This window comes from Prinia subflava, chromosome 5, assembly GCF_021018805.1.
Source record: "Prinia subflava isolate CZ2003 ecotype Zambia chromosome 5, Cam_Psub_1.2, whole genome shotgun sequence".
NCBI classification, from domain to species: Eukaryota; Metazoa; Chordata; class Aves; order Passeriformes; family Cisticolidae; genus Prinia; species Prinia subflava.
In genome coordinates, this window is record NC_086251.1 from 48,267,025 (window position 1) to 48,279,917 (window position 12,893).

Consider the following 12,893-nt stretch of genomic DNA (forward strand, 5'->3'; position numbering starts at 1 on the left):
TTTCCCTAGGATTTTTCAGTTATTAGAATTTTACCAGGTTTTTTAACATATTAATGAAAAAGGACAGAATCTGTCAGGCTGTTCTTTGTTGCCATTAAAGTGAGGGGGAATATTTATGAATTCCTGACCTTACTTTTTTTCTTAATTACTTCAGAAGGAAACACAATATAAATTCTTCCTAGAATATTCCACTTTCACAAGGTGAAATTGTTCCGTGTAATCATAGTTACACTGTTCCCTTTGTTTCAGGCCTGTTGTCCCATTTATGGTTCTAATAAGCTGAAGGACTACTGGAGCTTTATGAAAATTAAAGAGAGCTGAGTGCTTTTGAACCTTTCATATAGAGAAGCGTGTTCTTGAAAGAATTGTTCAATTAGACTCAGTGCTTTTTTGACCATTAACAAGGGCCAGTTTTCATGCAGTAATGAACACTGTTACCCTTGAAACTGCTTGGAAGGGCTGTCCCAGTTCTGAAACACCATGTGGAACCTTTTTAATGCAGAATTTTAAACTGTGAATCTTCAGGATCAAGTGCTAAATCAGCAGCTTCTGAATGAAAACTGATGACATGTTGGAGTTAAGGCTTTTAAAAGATGCTAAGCTGTCACTTAAACTGGCTTTACATCTGTGGTCTCTCTTATTTCCATGTTGATGGTTCCAATAATCACTTGTGGGATCAATATCAAACTCTTATGTGCATTTATTAGTTGTGAGTTCTAAAGACCATAGGCAGACTTCTCCTTTAAAAAGTGATTTTAAGAAATAGGTCCCTGTTCCCCTATAAAAATTCTTATGACGAACACACCGAATCCTTTTAAAACTACTGGGAATGCCAGATGGTGAATGGATAACTGAAATGATGTGAAAACTGCATCTAGGGAAAAGGAAGATAAAAAACTTTGTTGATTTTAAATGCTGAGAGTTTAAGCACGATTTTAACATGCAGATCCTGCTGCCAAAGGACTTTCAACGCTGGAAATGCCAAGAGAGTCATCATCTGCACCAACCCTTGAAGCAGGTGTTCCAGAGACAAGTAGTCACTCTTCCATATCAAGTAAGTTTACCTCTGGTTTGAGGATTAAAATCAAAGTTACTGTATTTGTGCATCAGGTGCACATAAATGTGTGGTACATTCCTTCCTCTGACTTCCCTTGATTCTTTGAAGTACAGCTGTTTTGGATATCATTAGAACTGTTAAATCTCTGATGGTCAGCAGCATTTTAACAGTTAGTAGCTAAAGATTTTCTCTTGGGACATGGCAAGTTTGAAAAATGTTGTTTTCTTGAATTGAAGTAGGTAGCAGCTAAAAGCAGTAATTCACTAAAGCTGAATGTGTATTTTCTCCTGTGAGAAAGCATTGTCAACTGTCAGTGCACAGAAGCAGAAGATGAGTCCACAGGGCTGTTACTATGGCCTTTGGTACATTTTTTGCTGTACCTTAGGAAAAAAAATCTCTTGCAATTTTTGTAAAATGCCTTGAATGCCACTTGCTCAGCTGCTCTCTGAAATGTGAGAGCAGCTGTGGTGACTCTTTATCCGGGACTCCCATAGCCATTTCAACTGAAAGTGAACTGTGTTGTTTAAAGTAGGCATGACACATGGCATAACAGATCACAGAAAGAGCAGAGAAAGATGGTAAGGTGGAGGTACCTCTAGAACACTTAGCAAAATTCAGAATGGTGTGTCCATCTCGGTAACCCACCTGAAGGCTAGTGGGGGAGAACTGTGGCTGGTAAAAAAGGGAGGGGAAATTACTTCCTTTGATACCAATGAACTTCTAGGTCAGCTCAACTGTCTTGCTGAACTTCAATTTCAGATTGCCATAGCAATGTTAAATTTTAGTTTCTGAAATTCATTGTCTGCTGATTTGACTGGAAGGGATGTCTGGCTTATTAAAGGAAGAATGTTATTTTAGACATGCTAGTTCAGTGCCTCCCCAGTCTTCCCACAAGCATCTCAGGTCATGTACATCTCTCAGAGTACATTTGTTGGCCACCTAATGATACAGATGTCACTTACTAAAGCAGCTGAAAAGATGCCAGTTTAGACCTATCTCTCTTGCTTTTAGCCTGGTGCTAGTGGTTCCTGTAAATTCCAACATTTGAAACTGGGAATAGTACCTACATGGTGTTGAGCCTGCATTCCTGTGTAAATATTTCTTTCCTCTTTCTGGAAACTTGCCTCAGTTTCCAGCTGCAAAAAGGAATATGACTTCCATTGTGTCTCTTTGTGCACATTGTGCACATTCCATTGTGTACATTTAGACTGAAATGGTTTTAATCTTCTACTAAGTATCTTTACAGTGCTTTGCATAGTAGGCCAGGATCAGCACTGTGAGCACAAGGCACTTCTGTAACACAGATAGGTAATATTACTTGTACAGCCAATGCCTGGCCCCACAAAGCATACATCATTGGCTGCAATGGGAAGATTTCACCTTTGGACTTCTCTTTTTGAGTAGAAAATTCCACAGGAACGGAAGGATTGACCAGATCAGTAGATAACAAATGGAAAGTGTTGCCAGCCATTGTATGAAGGTTACTGAGCTTTTAATGGGCTTGTTAGGTTTCTTGTAGAAAACCTGATAGAGGAGAATCTCACCCCTGTCACAGTCTAACCCCAGCCAGCATCCAACCCCAGGCAGCCACTTGCTCACACTCCCACCTGCAGGATAGGGGAGAGAATGGGAAGGGTAAAACCTGGAAAACTCATGGCTTGAGATAAAGACAGTTGAGAAGGGAAAGCAAAACCCGTGCATACAAACAGAACAAAACAAGGAATTAATTCACTGCTTCCCATGGGCAGGCAGGTGTTCAGCCATCTCCAAGAGGTAATGATGACTTGGGAAGATGAAACTGATCACTCCAAATGTGATCCCTTCCTCCTTTAACCCACTTTATATACTGAGCATGATGCCGTATGGTCTGGAATATCCCTTTGGTCACTTTGGCTCACTTGTTCTGGCTGTGTCTCCTCCCAACCTTCCATGCACCCCCAGTCTCCTCTCCAGTGTGGCAGCTTGGAAGACAGAAAAGGCCTTGGCTCTGCCCTGCTCTGCAATAACAAAAACATCTCTTTATTATCAACACTGTAGTCAGCACAAATCCAAACCACAGCCCCGTACCAGCTGTGGTGTTGAAAATTAACTCTACCCCAGCTGAAGCCAGCACACCTCCCTTTGCCACTAGTCATGGAAAGTCACATGCTGGTCCACAGCAATCATCCTGATCCAACACTGTTCAAAGGCTGGCAACTCTGATACTTTTTGGGGCTTAGGGTTTTTTTGGTAGCTCTCTGGTGATTTGGAATTTGTTGGTCTTTGGGTTTTTTTCCCTTAATTTATCATTATTTGAAATCATAAAATCTTTTGTCATTGAGAAATCGGGTAAATAATCCTGGAAATCCAAACCTGCTCAAAAAAGCCTGATTGTGTGATATATTAAGTTTTTTTTAAATTACAATTGCAAAAAGCTGCTAAGAAAATTCAAAGAGATCATTTTCCCTATTTTGACAGTCATCTGCACTCCAAGCAGTCTTGTCAGTTCTAATATTAATTGCTGTTCTTTTATCAGGAAATTCTATGCTTGATAAAATGATAAAGCATCTATTTAAAATCATTGCCCTGGAAACGATGGAAATTCTATTTTTCTCTTGATTGCTGTGAAAGGCAGCTGCAATATAACTTTTAAAAGCCAAACATAGAATAGTCTCTTGGTCTGGTTCAATTCTACAAGTTCAGTTATACCAGAACTGCTTTGCAGAAGTGCTGTACTTGGGCCAAAAAAAGGAATTAAACACACTTCAAAAGGATATAACTGGAAAGAATTTAATGAGGAAAAACTTAAACACTTCATCTAATAAAATACTTTCAGTGCAGATTTTTGCTGAAGTATTTTCGGGGGGTTTTTTTTGTTATTACTCGAGGCCTGTATTTGTTTTGTTTTGTTTTGTTTTTGAGGGAGTACACTACTTCCTCTGAATTTTAAACTCTCTGATAGAAAATGAGTAGCACAAGTTTAGGAGAAGGCACTCAACCCTTCAGAGCTTTCTGAAAGTCACAGTTTATCGCTTATCTGTACTTCTTTATCACAGTTAATAATGTGAAATGCTGTGTTTAATTTCACAGCTTAGATGGTTACTGTTTGGAATTTTAGAATGGAACTACCTGATAGTGGTCTTTTTAATGATGTTGAACATAGTTGCAGGCAAAAATGATCATTCAGAGAAGATTTTACTTTTTTGCCCTTGCTCCAAGGGTCTGTTGAGGAAAAAACTTAAAGCTATACTTAAGGCAACATTTTAAAAGCTTCTTGGATACTTGTGTCAGCAGTTTCAGCTTGTTTAAGCAGGGCCTTTACTCTGTCTTTATACAGTGAACAGTGATTTTAGTTTCAATGGTGGAAGTATACTGCTCAAGCTCAAGTGTCCAAGTGAATATATTATGCTCGTTCAATTTAAACTTTTTTTTATGAATAGAGAAAAAAGTGAGAACATCTGCAGTAGTCTATGATCTCTTTCTTCCTCAATTTAATTAGAGAAAATATGTAGAATCATTTAAGTTAGAAATGAGCTTTAAGATCCTTGAGTCCAACCTAACACTGCTTGTCCATCACTAAGTCATGTTTCTAAGCACCACATTGATATGAACCAAAAGTCTTAAGTCTCTTTTATGGATTTACTTAGAGCATTATCCAGTGACATATATCTCATAAATCAGTCTTTTTAATGAAGCAAGTTGTTGGATGAATAAAAATTGAATGTTTGTGGCTTGATATCTCTCTGTAAGAAAAAAAGCAGTAAAGTTACAGAGGAGTCTCACCTTCAAAGGCTGCTGGTTTCACACTTCAGCAGAGTGTGCAGTGCTCTGCCCCAGGGGTGGCTGTGCAGGAGGCAAGCTCAGGTGGTGCCAGCCATGAGGGGTGCTGGTGGTGCATGGTGTCAGTGAATTTGTTTTCCTAGGGTCAGCATGGACAGCAGTCCTCCGTGCTTTGCTGGGAGGAGGCTGAGTTTCCTTCCTTGGTACACTGTACACGAGTGAGAGTCAAGGGTACATTTATTGCCTCTCAGCATGGGAGTTTGGGGATAGTACCTTAACACTTCACAGATACCAAATCTTTTGATGAGCTTTCATAATGTTTGGGGGTAAAAAGGCACTGACAGTTGACACAGTGAATCCAAGTCTCTTCTGTCTGATGGCAGTGGGGCCAGAACTGTGCCCTGTATAGTTGTGTGAAAGGTGCGTACTGACTTGAGCGAGAGCCTCAGAGCAAGCCATCATTGTCATTTCAGTATTTATATCATGCTGGCTTGTAAGATCAGGAAATGAGAGTAGCTCTGAATGTTGTCTGAGCTCCTGAAATCCTTTTGCATTTCTGACTTGCAGCTCAGTTCAGACAAATGAAAAGAGGCTCTTTGGGAGCTCTGACAATGAACCAGCTAATGAAGAGGCAGCTGGAACACCAGTCTAGTGCTCCCCACAATATCAGCACTTGGGATACTGGTGAGCTGCATTTATTGTTCTTTATTTCTATTTCCTAAACCAGTTACTGTGTAACAATCCACTTAAAAAAAAAAAAAAAAAAGGGAGTATTTCTATTCTACCATTGCACATAAGTGATCAGTATCAAGTCTAAAGTGAATCTTTACAGAGTACAAGATTATCACCTAGTAAGAGTTGGAATAGTTACATATTTGGGAGGTAGACCCTCTGGTACAGTGTTGTCTCTTTCATTGTGCATATTATCCAGATTATTTTGTGGTGTCATTGAAAGAAATGGAAGTATCACTGTTGAATTCATTAGGTATAGGATTTCATCCCTGGTGCATGGAATCATTTATTTGTATGTGTGTTTACAATGGTGTTGGTGCACCACAGAGTTGTGCCTTGTACCAGCCAGTTTTGTTTCTCTTTAAAGGAGTTTTTACCAACTCATGCTGAACACCTGAAGTTTCTGTTTACTCACTGCTTTTTCTCCTTTTAAGATGAATGCAAAGCAATGAAATCTGAATTAAGCATGTCATTTACTCACTACTCATTTTATTTATTTTTCTCCTGTAAAACACTTTCAGTTATACCAAATCCATAGCAGATGTCACTAAACAATAAACTCACTCTGGTTTATCAAAAATGCTAGATATTTTAGTGCCCATTTTGATGTTAGTGATATTACAAAATTGTACTTCTCAGGAATTTATCAGCAGATCCAGATGCATCTAGAGAAAGGAATGCTTAAAATATTATATGGAACTTAGCATGCTGAATGAATGTCTTACTATCAGCCCTGGACAGCTGAGTTGGAATATTTGGTTAACTTAGTCTTCAGCATCCAGTTCCATCAAGCTAAGTTGTGTAGCTGAAGAGTGGCTAAAGATATGGTGCATAGTTCAGGATTATCCTTTTTATTCCAGTCTGCTGAGCAGCATGCTCAGCATGAGACCCTTAAATCATAAAGGTCAGAATTTGCCAATGGGGGTTTTGTCCTATCAGCAGGTAAGTTTATTTATTGAAGAGACTTAGCTGGATCACCTAGTCTCTCAGGCAGGGTTTTAGAGATTTAAAAATTTTTGCCTTTGTTCTGCAAGGAGTACTTAGCCTATATTCAAATTGAGCAGGTCAATACTCAAAACTGTTCAGAATCTGTCTAGTTAATCCTGTTCTAAATCTAGTAGCTTTCTTCACAACATCTATGACTTTTCCCTCCAATAGTCAATTCAAATTCAGCTAAAGGCCTTCATGCATGGAGAGGCAAAATGGATTGTTCTTTTCTGGAAAGCTTTGCATCTCTCAGTCTCTTGTTCAACCACTATCTTCAAAGTAAAACTTTTATTTAGACAGTGGTTTTGTTGTGTGGGGGGGTTTTTTTGTGGTTTTTTTCTTTGTGCGTGTGTGGTGTTTTTTTTTTCCGTTTGTTTGTTTGTTTGTTTTTGTTTTTTGTTTTTTTTGTGGGTTTTGGTGGTTTTTTTGGTTTTTTTGGGTTTTTTGGTTTTTTTTTGTTTTTTTCAGGACAAATGCTCTGTGTGACTGTTTGTCATTTCAATGTCACACCACAGTTTTAAGATTCATTATACTCATGTATACCAACTAAGAAGTAGTCTCATCCCACATAAATATGTGATGTGTTTGGTCCATGCATGCTTTATTAATTTATTTCTTTATTACCTGGGTCGGTGTAGTTTCTCTTCCATTCTTATTTCAAACCACTCTTTTCCAAGCTTGCTGTCTGTAAAAAAATCATTTTGTGCCTGGCCTCTGTCAGTACAAACGATATTTTCTAGTGTCTTGGCATTTCTAAACACTTGTTTCTTTTTCTTTTTGTGGCTCATATATTCCATATCTTGTAGAATCTTTATGGCTAGCACATCCTTTCCTGTTTAATGACTCTTGTCCAAAAGTCCTTCTTTATTATTAGGTTATCTGTGTCCTTTCTCCTGTATGGACTTCTTTGATCTTTCTTCCCCCTTCTTTTCCATATTTAAAAAATTACTATTTTTTTTCTATAACAATTGTATTTGTCTTTCTCTTGTTTTTAACTGTTTAAGACTTGTGGTGCTGTTGGCTGGTTACAGGTGCTGGATTTGTGGTTCTGGAGACTGAAGTTCTTTCTTTATTCACAGAGCAGATACAGCATGGAAAGAGGCTGTGCAATGTCCCTGTTTGCCTAAACCCAGATTTGGAGGGACCACCACTGAGAATCAGAGGTTAGTTCAGTGCTTGTTTGACCTGGTCCTCTGCCAAGACTGCCAGGAAGATTTCATGGCTAATATGAAATGGTGCTGAATTTTGTGTTCTGTTCAGCTGTTAAAGCCTTCAACTGTCCTGCAGAAAGTATGCAGAGAGTGGCTGAATCTCATTTCTGTATAAACTCTCCTCCCTCACAGCTGAAATACATCCAGACTCTCTTACAGCCCTGCAATGAGGCACTGCTTTCTTTGCCTAAATCATGATTTTTTTTCTACTGTTCACTGCACAAGAGAGAATACTTTTGAATAGTTAAGTCTTATTCCAACATTGTAACATGCATTATGACTGCTTCTGGCATTTGTGTGCTGCAGTGAAACTTATATCTAGAGAATATGACAGTGAAACTTCCAAAGTCTTGGCAGATGGATCTTTATGCATCTGAGAGGGGAAGAAAAACTGGTCTACAAAATCTGTACCTGTCCCCTGCATTCTGGATGGTGTTCTACATTACTGGAGTATTCTAGCCTTCCTGAAGTGTCTGCTCTTATCTAATAGAACCTTAGGGAGCAATTATAAAGTTCTGAACTATGGATGTAAAATAAGTGTTTCCTTCCATGCTTCATAAAATGATTGTTTAAAACCTGCTTTATTATCATTTCACTCCACTTATTTTGAGTTCAGAAACTGTGGGGCCTTCTTATCTTACTTTATCTGTGAGGTGATGTTAATTTACTTTTCCTGCAGTAACCAAGATTATGTAATGATAAATTCCATCTAAACCTTACATAGAGAAGCTTCCTCCTGTTTCCATAGTTAAATATTACCAAAACAAGCTAATGTTAACATTAAATCTGAATCTATAGGTTGAAGCAACCAGAGAGAAAATTGGCAATGAATTACTTAAACTGTAATTTGGGAAAGCAGAACTTGGAGAAGTCAAGAGTTTGTTTCTTCCATAATGCTTAACTTTTGCTAGTAAAATAAGCATCTATCAGAAATTAGGTGCTCAAAAAGTGCCAAGGGCAAAGGGAACCCCATATGTTGGCGTGTTCACAGTGGGCTGTGCTCTCAGCTGAACAACTCAGCTTTGAAGAATAAAGATACTTGTAAAGATTTTCAGTGGAAAGCATTTTCCAATGATCAGCCCTCTAATGTTCTCAGTTCCTTATGAATTGTTTCTTTTCTCTTGCCTTTCCTGGTTTATCTCCTGTGGCTCTGTTAGGGATAGTATGAATAGACTGATGACCTGGTGTTGAGACAAGTGAACTTAATTCCTTCTTCATGTAACCAAGAATTGTGGGAAGTTGATTTCTAAATGTATGGGAGAATACTGCAAGTCTTCTGATGTCCAGTCTCATAGCAACTGTAGAATCACCTAATAGATAAAATTGCATCCAATTTCCTAGAATTTTTGGTTTATGTTGTCTTTTTCCCCCAAGGATTTACCTATTTTTAATTGATAGTTCTAGGTAATTGGAATAATCTGGCAGGAGCAAAGAATGTGCTTATAAGTCTTTTCATGGACACAATTTATTTCTTACTTCTAGGGACAGTAAAGCCATTATGGCAATTCTTTAGAAGTCTGCTCATCAAGCATTTTGGATTTCTGTTTGACGATTCTTTCCTTTTTAAAATTCTTTTTCCTAATTGCCTTAAGGTGCTACAAAATCCAGTTTGCTGTCAGCACCCAGTATAGTCAGTATGTTTGTACCTGCACCAGAAGAATTTGCTGATGACCAGCCCATTCTGATGACTGACAAGTAAGTAGGTTTTTTCCTCTCCTTTCAAAGAACTAATTGAACTTCAAATATGTCAAGTATAGATATACTTGATGCAAATACAGAATCCATTCTATCATTTATCTCTATGCTAAGTTGTTTTTTTTTTACCCCAAGGTAAAGATTTTCTAAACGCTGGTAGCAAGATGTGTTTTCAATTCAGTAGGACCTGGATGATTATGCAAAGGTGAAATGATGACAGTCTATTGCATGTGCACAGAGGGCAGGGAAAGTGCTTTCCATTTAACTTTAAATCAAGGGTTCTTTGTGATCCATCAGAAATCTCTTTTGTCTTAGGGAAAAGAAAAAGTTCCATTTGAAAATTCCTTTGGGTTTCTGTTGAAATCAGTAGCTGTTGATGTGTCATCATATGAAATCTACATAGCATTTTTAATGCTGATACTCACTGATCCTCAAAGCTTTTGCAAACCTCTATTGTTTGGTTAAAATGCCTGTAAAGGGAATGTTAAACAGAAGTGTACTCATTTAATAGAGTAGTAAATCAGTCAGCAGGGAGCCATGCATTGATTTGTTCAAAACTAGGGAAGAGAAACCACAAGTTCCTCTGTGTGCTCAGTCCAGCTGACAGACAGACATGCAAGGGTGATCACTGGAGAAAGACAGGGCCATTGTGCAGGCTGTGACTGCTAGTGTGACAAAGTGAAGCATCCCAAAGTTAGTCTGGTCTGTGGCACTTCCCTTGGCCATTTCACCAAAGCTCAAGCACTACCTATTAACAATACAGACCAGCTGAGCTTGACTTCCATGACTTTGTTGGCATATTTTCTTTATGTTCAGTAAAAAAGGCAAGAAAATTGCCTGTTTAATTCCATTAAGTAAAAATCTCACAATCTGTTGGAGTCATTAGCAACTCATTGATCAAATTAAGCCAGCCTTCTTACTGGGCTGAGATAAGCCAATTTCCCACATTGGTTTGCCTTTTTCATAAGTTGTGAAAGCCTGTCTCATCTCTCCGAAATCTGACATCCCCTTTATAATTTGACATTTTGGAGCCCTTTCAGACCTTCATCAGTTGTCTTTGAGCATTTCAGGAAGGATAAGTGACTCAGCAGCAAATCTGCCCTGGGAAAGGAGACTTTTCTGAAATGTAAGGTTCTATGCCCCTGAGAGGTCTTTTCATTTCTTTCTTAATAGCTGTAACTGCTGTGGGAACCAATCAGATCATTGTTTTCTAATTGTATAATTTGTTATTCATAATTCATGCCTGACAGGAAGGGCAATGTGAAATTGTTCCATCCCTTTAAGATCATCTGTGAGTGTCATTGTTTGTGTCCGTGGTGCCTGGGATTTAGCCCAAGCTGCACAAATGGGCTGTGCTCACATTGCTGAGGGCCAGGCTTCACTGCAGATTTCTCTTGGGTAGTGCAAACTGATGCAGTCCGATACTGAGGGAGCTGGAGTACAGTTACCAATGAAGGACTCAAAACAAGGCCTGCCCTGTGGCCCTCTTTCATTTGTCACTAAAGAAACAGGCAGTGTACCTAGTGAGAAGTTTTATTAATGTTTGAAAACTATGGACTGTTACTGAATATAGAAAGATCACATTTATATTATCTTTCTAAATAAATGTGGAATAGAATGTCCTAAACAGTAATACTTTAAAAAGACATAATTATATAGAGATCTATATATAGTAGTGCTTTGTTTGAAACTTGTTAACATCAGGATAAAAAACTTCCTTGCAGGTGCCATGACTGTGGGGCTGTTCTGGAAGAATATGATGAAGAAACACTAGGCCTGGCCATAGTTGTGCTCTCAACCTTCATCCACCTCAGTCCAGACTTGGCTGCTCCTCTGCTGTTGGACATCATGCAGTCTGTAGGAAGGTAACTTCAGGACTTTCCTCTCTCCAATGAAATTGAAAGAATTTTGTACCTGGAATTTGGTTTACATAAACTTCAATATACAAAGGTGTATATTTTAAAAGTCTTAAGTGAATAACATCTGGTTCTGTCTTGTGTCTTTGTTACTCATCATTTTATAAATTTGTTACATAAGTTCTTCCACTGTCAGTTCAATTTTTGGCAGCTCCTTTGATGTTCTTCTTTTTTACTCTGCAAAGGGAAATTCCAGCTCAGGAGTCTCCTCATCTTGTCCCACTGTAAGCAATGTAAAGAATAAACTCAGATTTTCTACAGTACCCTTATTTATTTACTACCCTGTTTATTACCTGAACAGCAACTGGTGCAGCAATTGGTGTGCTTCTTAATCTTGGTCCTTGAAAGAAAAGACAATTCTACTGTTAGTTTTAATTCCTCCTGCTAGGTGTTCCTTCAACTGTTGGGTTTTTTTGTCCTCCCTCCTAGTGTTTTTTATACTCCATTTGTCAGAATTTGTGCTCTTTTCTGCTTTCATTTGAGACAGGACTTCATCTTTTTGAAAGAAGCCTTTTCTTTTCTAATAACCTCCCTTACCTTATGTTCTTCTGCTATCTTGAAGTCTTTCTTAACTAGAGTACCTTGGCCCTGTGTTTCCAGTGTAATACTCATAAACAGCTTTTGTGCTTCTTACAAAAATTGAATTCTCTTGGCTCCCCCTTGTTGCTGCTTTGGCAGAATTTTTCACTTTTATGTAGTTCCTGCTTTAGAAGTTATGCAGAACTGTGATCAGCTTTTCTGACCTTTGCTTCTGGAGTGTTGACTCCTAGATATGATTATTCATTAGCATACCTGATACTCTTCAGGCTCTTCAACCATATTTTGTATGCTGGGTGAAAATTTGCATTGCCTTATAAGGGCTTCCAAACTAGCTGCTGTATGAAATTGTCTCCGAGAAAGTCTTGAACATTTGCTGCCGTTATTTTCCTCTTGTCACTTTTACCCAGTGTGCATGGGATAATTAAGGTGTACCATTACCACTGAGTTGTGTGGTTGCTGTCTTGACCACTTCCACAGCTTCTTGCCTCAGAGGTGGGATGGATGTGAAGGGCTGTTCCAGAATAAATATCTGAGCAGCACCAGACATGCAGAAACGTTGCACAGCTCTCCTCCACGTTCTTTTTGGTGATTGCAGTTCAAATTGCTTGACTGTGGCTTCTGCAGGGGCATGGCTCTCCACAGCCCTGCTTCTCCCAGTTCCATTTCAACACAGCAGCTCTTCAAGTCCTCCATTTCCATTAATTGCAAGGCTGCAGTTCCCTGCTGTCACTGCTAATTAACTCTGATGGAGGCAAAGTTTCTGCTCTAGACGGATGCTGCCCATTATGTGTGACTCTTGTAAATACAGCAGTAGTACAGCCACAGAGAATAAATAATTTGGAAAATTAATTATCCAGGAATGAGGGATAAGTGGGCTACCTTCTTCTGTGCTTTGAGGGGGAAATGCTGCATCTTTAGAGTCAGATAGCTGGTTGTTTCAGAGCAGCAGATAACAGTGCAACATGGGGTATTCCTGGTAAATGTCCTGTCTTGTTC

The 12,893-nt window shown here is 38.7% G+C and overlaps 1 protein-coding gene across 11 annotated transcripts in view; it reads left to right on the plus strand.

Annotated features, from left to right (window-relative positions):
- Nucleotides 1-12,893, plus strand: part of UNC79 (unc-79 homolog, NALCN channel complex subunit) — a 109,315-nt gene that overhangs the window by 61,633 nt on the left and 34,789 nt on the right. For 9 of the 11 annotated variants that reach the window (XM_063399261.1, XM_063399262.1, XM_063399267.1 and 6 more), the window contains 5 exons: nt 947-1,054; nt 5,384-5,500; nt 7,615-7,698; nt 9,339-9,441; nt 11,166-11,306. In XM_063399261.1, the coding sequence (XP_063255331.1) occupies nt 947-1,054; nt 5,384-5,500; nt 7,615-7,698; nt 9,339-9,441; nt 11,166-11,306 (553 nt within the window). The remainder of the gene's footprint in view (nt 1-946; nt 1,055-5,383; nt 5,501-7,614; nt 7,699-9,338; nt 9,442-11,165; nt 11,307-12,893) is intronic. The other 2 variants (XM_063399270.1, XM_063399263.1) reach the window with 1 other exon arrangement.